The following is a 16,513-nucleotide window of genomic DNA, read 5'->3' as shown; positions in this document are numbered from 1 at the left end:
TTTTTTGGTGCATTGTGTAATTTGATTCTGTTGCAATGTAGTTATCTTACTATTTGTGTAACTAAACCTACATTTAAACATTTACCTCAAGCAGCTTTCAAAAGCAATGGTCTGTGAGCTTATTCCGTTTATTCCATCCTGCATTGACCAGACTGCCTCGTCAACATTGATAAATATTTGTTTTGTTGCAGTAAAATACGTTTATCAAACTGAATTCGGGTGGATGTGACGCTGCCACCAGGCAGGAGCCTGGACACCTTTTATCGGGGTCCTTCAAGGGTCCTTTGAATGCATGAGGCGCGATATGGGAAACAGTGGGGAAATAGTTTGACAGCAGGAGAGCCGAAGAGATTTGAACGCTGTTTGGCTCTCCCTTCATCCAAGCAGCATGTTTTCTAACGAACAAAGTTGTTGGTTTGTCCGAAAGGTGAGTCACTACACTTTTAAGTTCTTCTTTCATTAAATACAAAACGTACTACGAGTGCTCGCGTGCTAACCTCTCGTAGCCTGGTTATGCTAACGTTAGTTCGTCGGTAAGTTATTGTTCGCGAAGCTAATGCATCTTTCAGAAATAATACAAAAACACTTTCCTAAAAGAGATGCGCAATGAACAAATAGAAGTTAAATTCTGCACGTATGAGCATATAACATTATGCAGGAAAAACAGAGGAAGGCAACAATAAGGATTATCAAGCAGATAAATCTTGTTGTTAAATTACATCCGCGGTTTTGAAATACAGCGTTATAGTTAAAGTTAACGTGATTGTTTATAAAGTTACTCTGATATCATTGTGAGACCTGTTCGGAAAGAAAAAGCAATTATAAAGTAATCTATAAAAGGGGATGTATTTTTACCCCTACTTTATATAATGATCAAATTGAGAAGATTGTAGAAGTGAACATGCGATTGTTTGTCAATAATTGTGTCTGGATGTATTTCAAACATGTATAACATCTTTCCTCATTGTGGAATAGTAAAATTGCCAACAAGTCTTGTTTGAACTTATTAATAAACTGTCACTATATTTCATATCACTCAGCAAAAGACATCATTGGTCTGCAAACATATCTCCAGAGACCTTTTGGAATTTCCTAACATTCTTTTATTATTAAGATATTGACCACCAACAAGCCGGATACGTTTTTGTTTGAGCCACTGCCGAGTAAAAATGGATTAATAATTTATTTATTTAATAATCTGACTGCTCTTTTCAGGTGGTCTGCTGGAGAGCTGTGGCCAGTATTGCTTGGGCTGTCCTTTTGTTGCTTCCCATCACAGCGCTTTTTGTTATCCTCAGCAGGTTCAGCCTGCTCCACCCCATCCAAACCATATCAGGTCAGTCACCACAAACAAAGCAGAGTTTGACGTTTGGCTCGTACGTATAATCTAAAGTGTGGATCTCACGGTGGATTCTTTCCCGCAGAATGCCTGTCGTTCGCAACATGTGCAAGTGCCATCTTCTCGTTGATCCTGATGTGTGGAGTGATCATCATGGTGGGGTTCCTGAACCTGGAGTATTATACAGGTGGGCGGCAGATATATATGCAAATAATATATATCAACTATTTCCTCCACTGACACAGTCCTTGGGTCTATTTGGCTTCCAGTTATCCGAGAAAAGCCACATCTTAGCAATTAAAAGTTTATCTATGTGTATGATGTATGTCACTTTACAATCCTTGAAGATTTTTTATTTTTTCAATGTCTGGCTACAGGTCATTCACCATAAGAGTATGTAACTCTCACAACCAACACTAAATATCAGCAATCAAGAGCAACTGCTCCTTTTAGTAAACGTATCCAGCATCTCCTTGGATGCAATCAACGCATCAACCTCAGACATCCCCACTCTTTACAATGACTACCCATGAAGTAAATCCACCTTTGGTCCCACGGCCGGACCAGACTGTCCTCACAAAGTAGACCCCTGCACTTTTTTATGTTTATTTGGCCCAAACGCTCTAAACAAACAAATTCCAAACGGTGCAACTTGCTACCAAAAGTACAACACTACACCTTTCAAGATGTCACGTAAAACTCAACAAGTCAACGAGTCTCAAATCTATCATAAACCTTCTCCGAGGCCATGACAAATATGTAAAAAGGTCAGAAATGCATGATGTTTTTTTTTACTATAATGAAGTAAAGAAATCACTACAGTTGTGATGGGTGTCGGCGAGTAACATCAGTGATGTTGACATGTGGGGTGTTGTCGGCTAAAAACAATTGGTTGTGTTTTATCTGTTTCCCTTTAGTCATCCCAACAATTGCATGCTCAAGAATTGCCCTGTTGGGTCAGCTGCTCCATCCTCGCCAGCTCGTACACTCCTTGGCCCACTGCATCATGGGAACAATCGTGGCTTGGTGTTGTGCTGTCACTATCGGGGGCAGATATGAGTCAATCGGAGGCCCTTGCATACAGAATGATGAGTAAGCCGCTGTCACGTACAACTCCTCATGTAGAGCTTTACATGCTGTGTCCGCAATCTTAATTTCTTCAATTTCTTTCCAGCACCGACCGTTTGCCTCAGATGTGTCTGAATGAATATCACCTCATCCTGCTGCTCGCTGGAGCCTTTGTTGGATTTTCTCACAGTCTGCTCGGTGTGATCTACAACATGAACTATGTCTCTTTTCACACTGTTCAGGTATGTGATATGAGTTCACCAACAACTTAGGGGGAGTCCTTACAGCCACCATTGGGGTTGAGGGAGGGGGGGGGGGGGGGGGGGTTGGCCAATTATAAGTTGTTATGGTCGCTCAAAGACGGCCATCTGTTTTTATTTAGAATCTGTATAAATTTTACGTGAGATCTGGTTGACACTCCTGCCAATCAACACGCTTACTGATTATGTCGTAAGCCGTGTTCTCTCCAGCAACACATTCTGGGCTAAACTTAGGTAGAAAAGAGGAACCGGTACCTTTTTTTTAAAGGTTAATATGCGTTGATGTTAACCTACTGATATTTTCCCACAGCAATACAAATACCTTCGCTTTAAAGGATCCTTACTTTTGGTGGTGAGGTGCAGCTCCACTCAAGCACTTTACTGTGTCAGGAACTACATCGTTATGTATTTCTTTTTGGGTAAGTGATCTGTCTATAAATTAAACCTCGATAACACTGAACTAAAACTAAATTAAATTCTCTTCTAGTAACTTTTTTTTGTACCTGAGCTGTGTTTTTGTTTTGTTAATTGTCTTGTTGGAAGTGACACAATATCTCAATGTGTTTATTAACAGGATACATTCCAAAAGCATGGATTTGTAAAACACTGAATCTTCATTTAAACAGGTCAGTATGTTTTTTTTCTTTTCTTTTTCTGGCTTTGCAATTTGTACAAACAAAATGACTGGCAGGCACACAGTGCTGCTTCCTGGCCTGTATTCATTTAGTGATGTCTGTGATCTCCTATTCCAGCTCTGTCCACCCTCTGGACAGCATAGCTGGACTGCTGGACCCCTCCCTCCTCTACCACCAGTGGATCAGTGCCAGCTTCCTTCTCTTCACATGGCACATCACGCTGCTGCTTTTTAGGATATTTGTCACTGAGGTATGTGACTCAATTACATCAAAAGGCTCAAGATCCACAACAGGGCCCACTGGCCGTGACCGACCAATCACATGTTATTGCCCTGTTGTGACACAAATTGGCTTAACAGCAGTGTTGTGTTGCAGAAACCCCTTCTGCTTGCTTTTTAATTATTTATAGACACTAGGGGGCAGTGTTGTCATTACTTTGAGTTCTCAGGTATCCAAAGAGCACCAGACCAGAGCTCATCTCGCATTCTTGATTCAATTTACACTTCAGCACTTTTCAGATAAAATGTCATCGACTATGTTTCCTGTTCTCTGCAGGTGTACAGTTTTCCTGTGCAGTCATCTTTTACCGAGGATGCCCATCAGTGTCTCCCTAAAGTTCTTACGGACAAGCAGCCAATGATATTGAAGGTAGCATACTTGATTTCCCTCTAATTTGGGCTTGCTGCTGATCACACAGGGGTGTTGTAACTTTTTTTTCCAAATTTTAGTTCCTAGCTCTGCAGGACTTCGCTCTGCTGTCCCAACACTCCCCATCGAGACGCTGTGAGGTCTTCAGTCTGAGTCAGCCAGGTCTGTATGGCTGTCTACACGGACAAGTGACCCTTACATGAGTTGTGACTGACTGATTGTATTTGTACACTATTGGCTGATGATACCCTGATGGCAATCTTTTCATTATCTTTGCATTCTTGTCTCTCCCAGGTGGCCATCCTCACAATTGGAACGCCATCACTAAGGAGTGTCTGTCTCTGCTGGCTGATCTGACCCAGAGACTCGTAGCTTACCATGACACCGTAGCAACCAATGGCAGGTCCAAATCGCTGTCTTCCGGGAGTGAACGGAAGACTTCATCTGAGTCATCGGGTATGTTGCTTTTAAAAAACATAAATTGAAAAAAAATGTCCATGCCTGGTTCCCTTTTTTACTATTTACCCCTTCTTTTTTTTTTTTTTTTCTTTCTCAAAGTAACCTCGGGCCCAGAAGATCTGATGAGCCCGAGGCCCGCCATGCTGTTGAGAACTCCCGCTTCTGTGTTCGCACGCTCCATTGGTGGCTTCCCACAGAGCCCTTTGACGGCGCCATTCACTCCTGACCTGGACAGCCCTTTCTCTTCTCCCGCCCTGCGCCGTCTCACCGCACCTATGGACCAATGCTCGCCGTGGTTTGGCACAGTGCAAAGCCCGCACATCATGAGGAGAGCTCCAAAGCTCTGGTCCACCTCCACAGGTGAGAGGAGGCTGACGGAAGAAATCAAGTCACTGCAATCAGACGGACACGTGTAATTTTGTTCAATCTGTTCTTGCTCGGAAACCAATGCGGTTAGGGTCAACTTTGAGGTGTAATTTGTACCCGTTTCTGTATTTGTTCACCTCATATGACTAAACAGACGCTTTGGAACGTCCGGCGTGGCATGATGTCAACCTATAGGCGAGGGTATCATCAGATACGTTTGGTAGCCAATGGATGACTGGCAGATATCTGAGCTTTTTATTTGTTGTTGCTTTGCCTCGCTGTGCAGATTCACAGGTCAATGGGAGTCCCCCAGCATCTCCTGCCTCAGTTCCCAGTCCCAAGCAGGAACCGTCTAAACCAAGTCGCCTGGCTCAGTTCCTTCAGAACAGAAAAGAACAGGTACACAGAATCCCAACATACAATACATGTAATATTATGTTTACACAGCATTGAGGGATGTCTTTTCATACTTATTAGTATTGACATGGGCTAATAATGATTGAGTGGTCGTCCATCTTTTTCAGCCCACTGTTAAGGTCTACAAGTCTGTAAAGCCATTATGTCTACACTTGTGTTACATTTTGTTGTGTAGTTTTGAAAGCCAAACAACTTTATACTTGTCCCATACAGGTTAAGAATTTCTTGGCAAAGCGCGCGCTGATAATGTATTTGTTTAACAAGGTAAGGATGTGTGGCATGTGCATGTTGTGAGGGGCTCCCTGCATGCTGTCATCTCACACAGTAGATTTTTGTATAGTTTTACTAAATCTAAACACCTTCCCCTCTAAGCATCACTAATTCAACTCCTGCTTCTGGGCTCGATTGTGCACACATTATTAATGTGGCTCTTTTCCATTCACTTATCAGTTACGATACAATGTCACTAATTACTTTAAAAGGATTATTTTACAAGTTGCGTAAACCACTTGTTTTGCAAGTAACATGAGAACTCAAAGTGTTATTTGTATTTCAAATTTTGGGAGATTATCTTGTTATATCAGGAGTTTGAGGTAGTGATGAGTTTACCACCGCCGTGGATTGTGCTTGTGTTGCATTTGAATTTCCTATTTGTAGAAACTAGTTTGGTTGCTTGACTCCGAGCGTCACGTATTTTTCGTATTTCGAACATGCATGCTCATTAAAACCTGTCCGATCGAACAACTTCCTCATAAGCTATATGTAAATAGGTGTTTGTCTGTACAGTAGGAAGCTCGTACAAGTAAACTTTGTCTCCTGCAGCTTCCAGAAGCTTCCAGTCAAGCTCTGTTTGCAGACAGTCAGGCTCACATCTGGGCTTTAGAAGGTGGGAACAGATGTTGCACACTGAGTTTAATTTCCATGTGGATACCAGCTGTCTTTGCTGATACAACATGTACATTATTATGTCGTCCTCCAGGGCTGTCTTACCTCGTTCAAGCCTCCTTCTCAGAAGACCAGTTTGGTGTTGTACAGACTACATTACCCAGCATTCTCGGTAGCATGCTGGTCTTGCAAGAGGTGAGTTGTTTTTTTCTGCAACCGCTGTTGCATTTCCTGGCACAGCAATGTTGCCTTTTGTTCTCCTAAGTTCAAACATTGTTTGAAACTTTGGCATGAAGACCAACAGAAGCAGTGCTTAAGTTAAAGGGGCGAGTTCATCTAACTCCTGATGAAACATCAGAAATATCTGCATGATATGAATTTGGGTGGGTCAGTCAGAAAAGCAACAGATTTTTATCTTCTGACATTCACTTTGTTGATTCAAGTGGTGCTTTAAGGTTTTTTTTTCCCTCCGAGACCGTCCATAGTGACACAGACACAAGATCACCGTGCACCCACTGACCACAGCTGCTTCCGGTCTGACTTGCTTTCAGGCGGTCGATCGACACTTCAAGTTGCCTCACGCCTCCAGTAAGCCCGTCAGGTCGGCCGGCAGCCTGGGGGAATCGACCCACAAAACACTGCGCTTTGCTCTGAGGGCCACTCTCAAGACCTCCATCTACAGGATAACAACTACATTTGGGAATCACTTAAAGTAAGGCCTCGCATTAAAAAGGACTTCCCAAAAATATTACCATTTGTGTAGTTTTCTTAATGTATTTTCTTTTCTTTTTTTTATCCGCAGTGCTGTCAAGATGTCTGCAGAGCACCGGAAGAGATTGCAGCTGTTTCTGGAGTACAAGGAGTAGCACGAGTGACGCTCTTCTGCTGTCAGATTCTTATTGCGGTGACACACGTTAGCAAAACTGAGGCAACAAGTGAAAGCCCATGATAGTGCCTCTTTTAATATTTATGTCTATACTATGTCAGTGCGGATTGTATCCAATTGGCTAGATATCATCTCCAACACGCAGGAGGCAACTGGCGGACAGACCGGTTGGAAGCGCAACTGTTTCCTCCGGTGTTTGGGAGAGTGAAACTAGCTCACTGTAAAGATGAGCAACTCCGAAAGACATTTGCTTTATTTGTATTACAAAGAAGTCACACCTGGTCTTCATTTAGTGGGATGAGTTGTAAAGGGCTATTTGCGCTGCATTGGTTGTAAATTATGTACATGTGTTTTGGTATTAAACCCGGTCCGTCTCAAGGAATTACTGCCCGTGGGAATTCAAAACATTTTGAAAGTGGGGTGGATGATATCGGCGTGATTAGAAAGATGCTGTGTTCTTTGAGTTTTGCAGGTGTCTGATATGGGTCCTGCAGAATCATTTTTTACAACTGGTTTTGTCCTAAACACCAGCCTGGAGAACTGGCATCCATGTTGTTCCTGTGAAATAAGGCTTTCATGTCAACAAAGGAGATTTTGGTGTGACTGGTATCAAGTTTTGGGAGTATGCGTCATTACCAACAAGTATTGAGTTTTGAAATGCCCCTCAGACACCTGTTGAATAAAAAAATGTTAAGATCATTTTGCAGTTGTTCTTCCCCTAAAATAAGCCGGGATTGAATGAACTCAAGGCAGCGCTTGTCCAAAGGAGTTCACTGGAAACAACCATCTTTAAAGACCCATTGATACAAAAGACCTGAATTATTGTCTCAGGAACACAGACCCTCCCGTGGCTTTAAGGCCCAATTTCCTGTTGTCCCGCTAAGTCAGTGTGAGGAGTACAAGTAGTTAAATAAAATGTAGCTGTCTTTTCCTCCCCTGAAACATTCCTGCCATTTCTTTTAACTGTTGAATTTAGTTTACACAAAATGTCTCACGCAAAATTTATTTTTAAAGCAAAAATGTGTCGAGTTACATGAGACATCGCAACAATCCATTTTACAGAAAAGTGAATTGTAGATCGTAACTACTCAGGGATGGTCCTGCGGATGAGGTGAAGTTGCATTGTGGAAAATGTAGGTTTCAGTGTTTTTCAGAGTGACAATGCAACAGAATGAGACCATGAATTTACAACATCAAGAGCACTGTCTTTGTTTATTGCACGAATCGTACATATTTCAAACAACTGGTAGAATACAATATTAGGCAGTTGTGGACAAAAGAAAATTGTTCATCAAAACGCCTCATGTATACAAGATGCCAAAAATAGCCAGTGGGAAAATCTGGATAGAACTGTCTCTAATGATGGGTGATGATCGAGAACGGAAACCTATTTTCTTGAACAACAGAATCATAACTTTAATACTCGACAGCTGTTCTGCTCATAACAGAAGGATGCCATTCATAAAAGGAAAAGCAGAAGAAAAATGGTGCCTCAAGTCAATTTTTTCCCCCCTGGATTTTAAAAGTACTTTGTCCTCATATAGAATATAAACCTCTGCATCGATACCAATCAAATGTTCTGACATCTTTTGTCCTTTAAGTCAAACTGCATTTGCTAAGGTTGATTTTCTTTTTACAGTTTTAATATATATTTATATATGTACATATGAATTCAACTACAGTTCTCATAGAAAATGAGAAACGCTGGACTTTATCGCTCTCGTACAGCAAATGACTGCCAAGCATTATGACCTCCCTCCTCTTAGTTATTGTGGTGCTCCAATGCTTGTTTGAAAGACAGACATTCCGCAATCAATTTGAGATTAGCATCAGAGGCATTTTCATGAAACACATGGTTACTACACTCCAATCTCAACTAGCACATAGATCAAATTCCAACGGAAACACTGCCTAAGTCAGGGTCTGACTCTAAATGACCAATTGCCCCAATAGAACCCGACATCAGTCACTATCCGTGTGCTGAACACCATCCAAGGTTTCCTGTCAAAGATGGAGAGTCAGGGAGGAAGAAAGGCTGATGGAATACAAACAAACCTCCTTTTCCTCAGTCAAACATATGCTTAAGTGCAAAATACCCCCACCCCAAAAAAAGAAAAAAAAATCAATAACATCAAACTAAACCGTGGGGGCTCCAATGGGATAAAACAGCTCTTCCCCCAAGAATGACACACTCAGTGCACATTTTGTCTGTGTCTCAAAACTAAAGCGTCCCTGATTCAAAGTGCACTCACTGGTGAGGGGGAAGGGGGAAAGGGGAGGGGAGCACGTCGGGTGATGCAGCATGTAGGGATTCAGCAGTCCTTCCAGACAAAAACGCAACTAGTTGCACAAGCTAAGGGCCACAAATAAGCAAGAGACTGGGGCAATGCAGTGAAGGGGACCCTTCAAATGATAAAAGGAAGTCACATTTAGGGGATGGTTTGATGGTACGATTCAAAGCCAAAGAGCTGAAGAGTGAGATGTGTTTATCCCTAAAAGAGGAGGAATTGTGTGCTGGTGATGTATAGCTTCCTACAGGGTCCCTAAAGAGGAGGTGCTTGTTGCCATACGTACACAGTACATTGTTCCGGGGCTAGACAGGGCACATAGACAATGTATGCACGAGCAGCCCCCCCCCCAGAGTGGTTTATAGGGATGCAAGCATTCACTAAATCTCTTTGTACAATAGTCAAAAATCAGGATTCTGGAAGTGCGTATGCAGTGTGTAGTCGTCGCTTGCACTCACAAGCCAACCGTGAAGCTCGGTCACTATGAATTCAAAAAGTAAGTAAGTTCATTTAGTGTGAGTTTGTACGTGTGTACAAAGGAAACAAACAAAAAGACGCCTGTGGCTCGTCCGTGTTTGAGTTGCCACGGTGTCAAGGGTGCTCGTCTATGTGCAACAATTAAAGGGCAACGAAGTGTGTGCGAGTGTATGTTTGCGTGTCTAAGTGTGTGTGTGTGTGTGTGGTGCTCAGGAGGACATGCACTGGACGTGGTCTGGACCTCCTTCCTCTTCGTCAGAGGAATCTGGAGAGCTCCAGGACTCGTCCGTGTCTGTGTCTGCCCCCTCGCGGCGAGCCTGCATCGACAAACAAACACACACACACACACACACACACACACACACACACACACACACACACACAAGAGAACGGAGAAACATTTCAATGAGACTCTTCTGGGGCTGAAATAGTGTGGAAACATCTCGCCACCCTTCATGTTAGAATATTAGTACTGTCCTTTTGTTGGTGCTAAATTACCAGTGTACACATTGGAAAACTAATTGTCCTACATTTCCTACCCAAATACCAAATGATGTGTAATCAAAGAGTAGTACCAACAACCTTCAGACAAACTCTGTATCCTTTCATTTCCTGTATGAAACCAATACGAAAGGAATATCTCACTTCTCTTTAACTCCACACCCGAAAATAATAATGAAGAGATGTGCTCACCCTCTGAGGCCGTCTGTTCCTCATGTGTCTCATCAGGAACCACAGCAGCTGGGTGTCGTACTGGTCACCGTGGCGCACGCTGTCTTCGTCGTGCTCCCGCTTGTTTTTCTTCATCACCTTGACGACCACAGCGAACGGGCGCAAGTTCGGCAAACAGGGGGCAATGCATGAGGAGCACAAACATCGCTGTTAATCCTTTGCTTACTTTTTAAGACTTCATATCAAACTGGATTTGTTTCTGCGCGGCTCGGGGCAACCTGTTATCGCACAGACCGTGTTGACAAGCGGTTTTCTCAGCGGAGTCACCGCGTCCCTCGTCCCACCCGAGGAGCAGGAGGTAAAAAGGTCACCGGAACCAATAAATCGATTGCCAAAACTAACAGAAGCAGAAAGGTCTACCCGGTTGACTGCACATCTTTGAAAGCTGTGTCTGCTTCGAGCTCTGCTGTGGCGTGTGACGAACTGAATGCAGCCCGCAGTAAAAGTGGCGGCGTTCACCGTGTAAAAAGAGAGCGGATTGTGTGAAACAAGAGCCGAATGGATCACCTCTTTCAGACCCTTCAGTCCCGTGGGGCTCTCAGCCGTGGGGGCCCACAGTTTGATGTCGTGGTCCAGCCCACTGGTGGCCATGCCGGGAAGATTGGGATGGGGCTCCAAACAATTCACCTGTGGTTGTCGAGTGTAGAGAAAATGGCCGAGACGACTTGATAAAGTTATATGAGAAATAATGTTAAGACAGACGTCTGGAGAGCAAAAGAGTCGTAAAAGGAAATACAAACGTTACACAAAACGTAGTGAATTTTTACAGCCTAGTCCAATAAAAGTAGGTATCATTTCCCTTCTGTTGGACTCACCACTCCCCCCCGGTCTCCCTCCATAAACTGGACGATGCGAGCAGAGTACTTGTCCCACAGGTAGATGTGTCCGCAGTCACTGCCACTGACCACAAACTCACTGCGTGGCCCATAGAAGTTCACCCCCTTCACTGTGAGACAAGGGGCGAAGAGGAGGGAGGATTAAAAATGTGGGATTCAGTCTGCATGATTATCAAAATCTCTCTGCAGTATAAGAATGATTAATCAGCCGGCAAATGCTTTCCATTTCTAAAACTGGGAGTAAAAGCAAAGGGCACCACTTCATTACTGCAACACATCGTTTTGTTACGGTACCCAAATAGAACACCTGTTGCATTATTGCGGTGTCCCTTGTATCTCCTTCGATAGTCCGCCCCATCGCTGTGGTTGGAGTCAAACAGGTAGATGTCCTCGTCATTGTAACTGGCCAGGAGCTCTGCAGGCAAAAGGAGTCAAAGGTCTTGTTAATTTCCTTTAATGCCATAAAGGCAGATTCCGGTCCTTTTATTATCATGGGGAAATATTCAGACAAGTTCAGCTAAGTTATTGCACTCGGAAAAACTGATTTTATTGAACCAAAGTGTATTCCTGTAATTGGCTCCTAATCCGACCTGACTGGATGAGCGCACATGGAAGCTTTTTAAAGTACGGCGCATTCGTTTGAGTATATTTTACAAAGGAGACGCAATAAGCAAAATAATAATCTGTATTTGATTAACTCTACTGCTACCAATGGTAGTAATAATTAAAAAAGCTTTTTAAAGTACGGCGCATTCGTTTGAGTATATTTCATCATGATTGCATCGGAAAGGCTTACAAGGGCAAAAGTTGTATTGTTTTAAGACATTGACACAGGCATGTAGGATTCTGAATATTCAATATTTCTTAAATAAATTTATTGCAAAATTAAAAAAGTTGAGAGGAAGTTTACAAAGGAGACGCAATAAGCAAAATAATAATCTGTATTTGATTAACTCTACTGCTACCAATGGTAGTAATAATTAAAAAAGCTTTTTAAAGTACGGCGCATTCGTTTGAGTATATTTCATCATGATTGCATCGGAAAGGCTTACAAGGGCAAAAGTTGTATTGTTTTAAGACATTGACACAGGCATGTAGGATTCTGAATATTCAATATTTCTTAAATAAATTTATTGCAAAATTAAAAAAGTTGAGGATGGATTGTCATACAAAGAAGATAAAGATAAATGTGAAACAACATTAGGGAGATAATAAATCTTGCTATGGGGTATTCAGTTATTACCATACACACGGCATGCCAACAGTTACATGTCTTCATTCCTGATATGTTGTTTTTAGTACTTTAAACTTCTTTAAATGATTTCAATGCGACAGTACTTGTTACCTGTGCCATCGTGACTGTACACAAGGCAGGTGATGTTGGTTTTGGACTCGCTGGATACCAGATGTGAAGGACAAAACTTCTTCAGCACTCCATTATTATCGCTCTCGTTGATCTTCCTCTGGTCATAGATCCTAGAGAGGGTGAGAAAACGAAAAAGGAATTCAGAATATCATTTAAGAGACAGAAAGCAACCATTTTAAGAATGATTATACCAATTCTATTCAATGCCATTTTGCATTAAGACATAAGAATAACTTATAACTTATAGCTCATACCTCACATACTGGTCTTTTCCGCCCACAGCAAATTGCTGCGTCTTTGCTGGGTTGACAAAGATGGTGTACAGACCCACTTTTTTATCACTTTCCTTCACAACCACCAGTTTACTGCCATATAAGTTTAAAAAAAAGAAAACAGAAAAACAAGAATATTATCTCTGGACATCAACACATATAAACTGGCAAAGAGGAAAGTGTTAAACGGTGTACAGGATATTTGCGGGACACTACAAACTACTGCCTTTAAAAGAACAACGTTGCATCCAAACGTGTGTATAGTTTATGATATTTCTCCCACTTATTGCAAAAGCCAGTCAATAGAGTTAAAATCCATTTGCAGAGGTGACAGAATTTGAACTTGGTAAACGGCAAGAACAGCATCACTCACTTAGCAGGCCGGTCCAGACGCAGGTCAATACCAAACACCACAGCATCCTCTCCAGCGGACAAAAAGGAGCAAGGGGAATCTGGCTCAAGGGCCAGCTGCATGAAAAATAAGCAGAAACGATAAACTACCACCTGGCCACTGCACGCCAGCCGGTCAAGTTACAGTTGGCTTCCGGTTCTGACCAAAGGGAACAGGAGCGCTCGGGAGGCATTAGACGCTCACCTTGTGTGCCGCCCCTTTGTGCTGTGCCACCCGCTTGGTGTTCTTGCAGCGCTGTGTGGCAGAGAGCTCAGCCACTCGGATCTGACCGTCTCGGGCACACATGGCCAAGGTGGAGTCTCCACTGTGGGGCAGGAACTTTGCCTGTGTGTACGTTAGGGGAGGGGAGGGGAGAAGAGAAGAGGTCCCTTACCGCGGCAGTCTCTTTGGCTCACTCCCCTGCAGGTTTATCATTGACCGCAGATAAATATGACCAACCCTCATTGTTAAAACCGAAGATCTCTTCGCCCCTTACCTGAAAGACGTTGCTCTTGTGGCCGCTGTCGAACTCCAGCTCGGCGCGGCGGACAGCCCAGTCCCAGATCACCACCCGCAGGTCATCGCTGCCAGAGGCCAGGCGTGTGCCCGAGGGGTTGAAGTGCAGCGTGTTGACGCAGCCCGTGTGCCTCTCCAGTCGGCCCTGGAGCTCCAGCCTCTGCACGAGGCCGCGGGCCCCGCACACGCGCCTCACAAACTGGTGGGAGTCCCTGCCGATCTCCCGCGAGCGGAGCGAGGGTATCGCCTGCCACACAGGGCCTCGCAGGTCACTGAGCTCCGCTCCCAGCCAGGCCTCCATGGCCTCATCATCGTCTTCATCGTCGTCGTCTTTGTGTTCTTCTTCGTCGTCGTCCTCGTCCTCATCCTCGTCGTCCTCATCCTCATCTGAAGTGGTGGGGCGATTCGGGCCACCACCAGGTCTGTTCCGCTTCCTGGCGGCTCTTTTCCCGCCGTCTTTATCCTTTGCTCTCCTCCGTCTGCCTCCGTCACTCTCTCTTTCACCGTCTTCAGTCAGGGAGTAATGGCCACGGCCGTCCATGCTGTCTGTGTCTTCTTCCTCCTCCTCCCTGTTTTCCCCCACCTCTGACATTGGCTTGTCTCCAGATGCCTCTCCTGTGCCTTTGGGGGTATTTGTATTAGTAAAGAGATGACATTTTGACATTGATTACAATAAGTATTACAGCCTTATAGCTTAGTTAGCAGTCTACAACTTGGAATAGTGTGTGTGTGTGTGTGTGTGTGTGTGTGTGTGTTTACCGTCTTGAGAGGAAGACTGCGTTTCCCCATCTTTGCTTCCGGATGCATCAGTCTCCTTATGTTGATCTTCTTTTTCGCCACCTGGTAAAAAAAGAGAAAAGACAAGAACAACAACATTGCTTGTGGCTGACTGCATGTTGAGGGTTGCAGCTCGCACAGTTGCAGTCGGTGCAAAGAGCCGCTTGTGTTCCTGCACTGACCCCTTACCGTTAAGCGCTGTGGATTTGCCTTCAGCCTCAGACATCCTGTCCCCTTTGTCTGCGTCGACCTGCGACAGACACAGTTGGGACGTTTATTGGGCAAAAAAGAACCCGGGCTCACATTAAGACAACGGGAGGCGCGTGTGCATCGGTTCTCAATACACCCTCAACGGTTGTCAGCTAGGGACGCCGCAGTGTGCGCCGCGGGGTGCCCGTCTAAACTAAAGTACCGGGCTCATTTTAATCCCCCGACTACCGCTGCCTGTTGCGACATTAATAAAACTTAAATTACTCGCCTGGCAGCGAGCTCACAGGCCCGACCCACGCCGTGTTTTGCTGTGTGGTGCTTAGCGGTGCATTGTGCTGCGCGGTGCTCTCGGCGTGAGCTAACGCTAACTAGCCCGCTTAAGGCTAACCGAGTTGGACAGTATATTACTGTCAGTCGTGCTTAGTAACAAACCGGTGGGCTTTAAACGCGTACGAGTGGCTAACGTTGCGTGTGGTGGCTAACTAGCGTAGCTTGCGTTACCTCGATCCGAAGGCCCGACGAGGCGTACTTCTTAGTTTAGTCCTGATCTTTATTGCAGATTTATTTTCTCCACCTGACTACTTAGCAATTGGGCTAACTTGGGTGCCTCGGCTAGGAATTATTTGACCGTAAATACACGACATTAGGAATGCGTGCATACAGCTTTTAGCAGAAGACAAACTAGAAAGAGAGCTAACTGCGTTCACACAAGGTTTACTGCTCTGTTTATGTTTTGACGGTTCAGTTTCTTTTTGGGGGCTCCATTTCCGGTGTCGTGCGCCGTTCGAGTTTTTTTATTCCGGAAGTTTACAAAGGAGACGCAATAAGCAAAATAATAATCTGTATTTGATTAACTCTACTGCTACCAATGGTAGTAATAATTAAAAAAAGATTCATAATTAACGACAGTAAATACTATAGAACACTATAAAACAATTGTTTAACCCAATATGTGTCACCTGTGCAGTTTAAATCGTGACTAATGTAATTAAACTGAACAGATTCCACATTCATTTATATATATTTAAAAGTTTTTAAGAAATCAAATTATATTAGGTCAAAAATATTGTGAAAAAAATGTCAAAAAAATATATGGTTGGAAAATGTTTTAAAAAATATACGAGCAATAAATGTTTTGAAAAAAAAAGTAAAAACATATGTGGTCAAAAAAATGTTCAAAGAAGATTTGGTCGAAATATGTCCTGCAAAAGAAAGTAATAATTTAGTCAATAGTATAATATTTAATTTAATATAATTCTATAATATTATATCGAAAAAGGTTTTGAAAAAAAGTAAAATAATGTTAGGTGTAAAATGTCATCGAAAAATAACATTAAAAAAAAAGGTCACAAAGGTTTACAAAAAAGTAAAAATCTGTTAGCTCAAAAAATGTCATTGGTATTTCAATTGTGAAATTGGACTTAAGTAACAAAAAGAGCAGCTTAATTTGACAGTTTAAGTTTAAGTTTATGGGTCAGCTCATTGTCTGAGGAAACATCTGGCTCCGTCACTCAGTTTAAAACAAAATGGGATCTTCCAGCTTCCTTCCTGTGTTTATGTCATGGGCTCAATGACATTATGCAAAAGGATGTCCTCCCCCCCTGCACTGTTAGATCCCTTGATTCTTCCTATCGAATTTATGGAAACGCTAAACACATCACAAAAACCTTTTGTCAAAGCTGTTC

The 16,513-nt window shown here is 43.2% G+C and overlaps 2 protein-coding genes across 3 annotated transcripts; one reads left to right on the top strand and one right to left on the bottom strand.

Moving 5' to 3' along the window:
* Window positions 1-218: 218 nt before the first annotated feature.
* On the top strand, window positions 219-7,662 carry ndc1 (NDC1 transmembrane nucleoporin). 2 transcript variants are annotated; one of them, XM_040172067.2, is made up of 18 exons: window positions 219-427; window positions 1,216-1,336; window positions 1,425-1,526; window positions 2,257-2,431; window positions 2,514-2,649; window positions 2,978-3,086; window positions 3,242-3,293; window positions 3,420-3,552; window positions 3,858-3,950; window positions 4,031-4,112; window positions 4,245-4,406; window positions 4,509-4,769; window positions 5,062-5,174; window positions 5,406-5,456; window positions 6,015-6,078; window positions 6,172-6,272; window positions 6,629-6,789; window positions 6,880-7,662. In XM_040172067.2, exons 1-18 carry the CDS (start codon window positions 389-391, stop codon window positions 6,941-6,943), a joined length of 2,019 nt encoding a protein of 672 aa, XP_040028001.2. In that variant the 5' UTR covers window positions 219-388; the 3' UTR covers window positions 6,944-7,662. The 2 variants fall into 2 exon arrangements, with proteins under 2 accessions (XP_040028001.2, XP_077954782.1); XM_078098656.1 differs by lacking the exon at window positions 5,406-5,456 and having other exon boundaries at window positions 262-427.
* Window positions 7,663-8,147: 485 nt separating this feature from the next.
* On the bottom strand, window positions 8,148-15,640 carry dcaf8 (DDB1 and CUL4 associated factor 8). The gene is made up of 13 exons (XM_040172066.2): window positions 15,330-15,640; window positions 14,808-14,868; window positions 14,601-14,681; window positions 13,822-14,462; window positions 13,530-13,670; window positions 13,308-13,402; window positions 12,917-13,027; window positions 12,642-12,772; window positions 11,604-11,711; window positions 11,276-11,406; window positions 10,968-11,087; window positions 10,422-10,538; window positions 8,148-10,045 (listed from the first exon to the last, which is right to left on the bottom strand). Exons 2-13 carry the CDS (start codon window positions 14,842-14,844, stop codon window positions 9,938-9,940), a joined length of 1,821 nt encoding a protein of 606 aa, XP_040028000.2. The 5' UTR covers window positions 14,845-14,868; window positions 15,330-15,640; the 3' UTR covers window positions 8,148-9,937.
* Between the last annotated feature and the right edge of the window lie 873 nt (window positions 15,641-16,513).

This window comes from Gasterosteus aculeatus, chromosome 3 (genome assembly GCF_964276395.1).
Source record: "Gasterosteus aculeatus chromosome 3, fGasAcu3.hap1.1, whole genome shotgun sequence".
Taxonomy (NCBI): domain Eukaryota; kingdom Metazoa; phylum Chordata; class Actinopteri; order Perciformes; family Gasterosteidae; genus Gasterosteus; species Gasterosteus aculeatus.
Note: the sequence above shows the minus strand (reverse complement) of the source record. Positions and strands in the feature narration are given on the sequence as shown.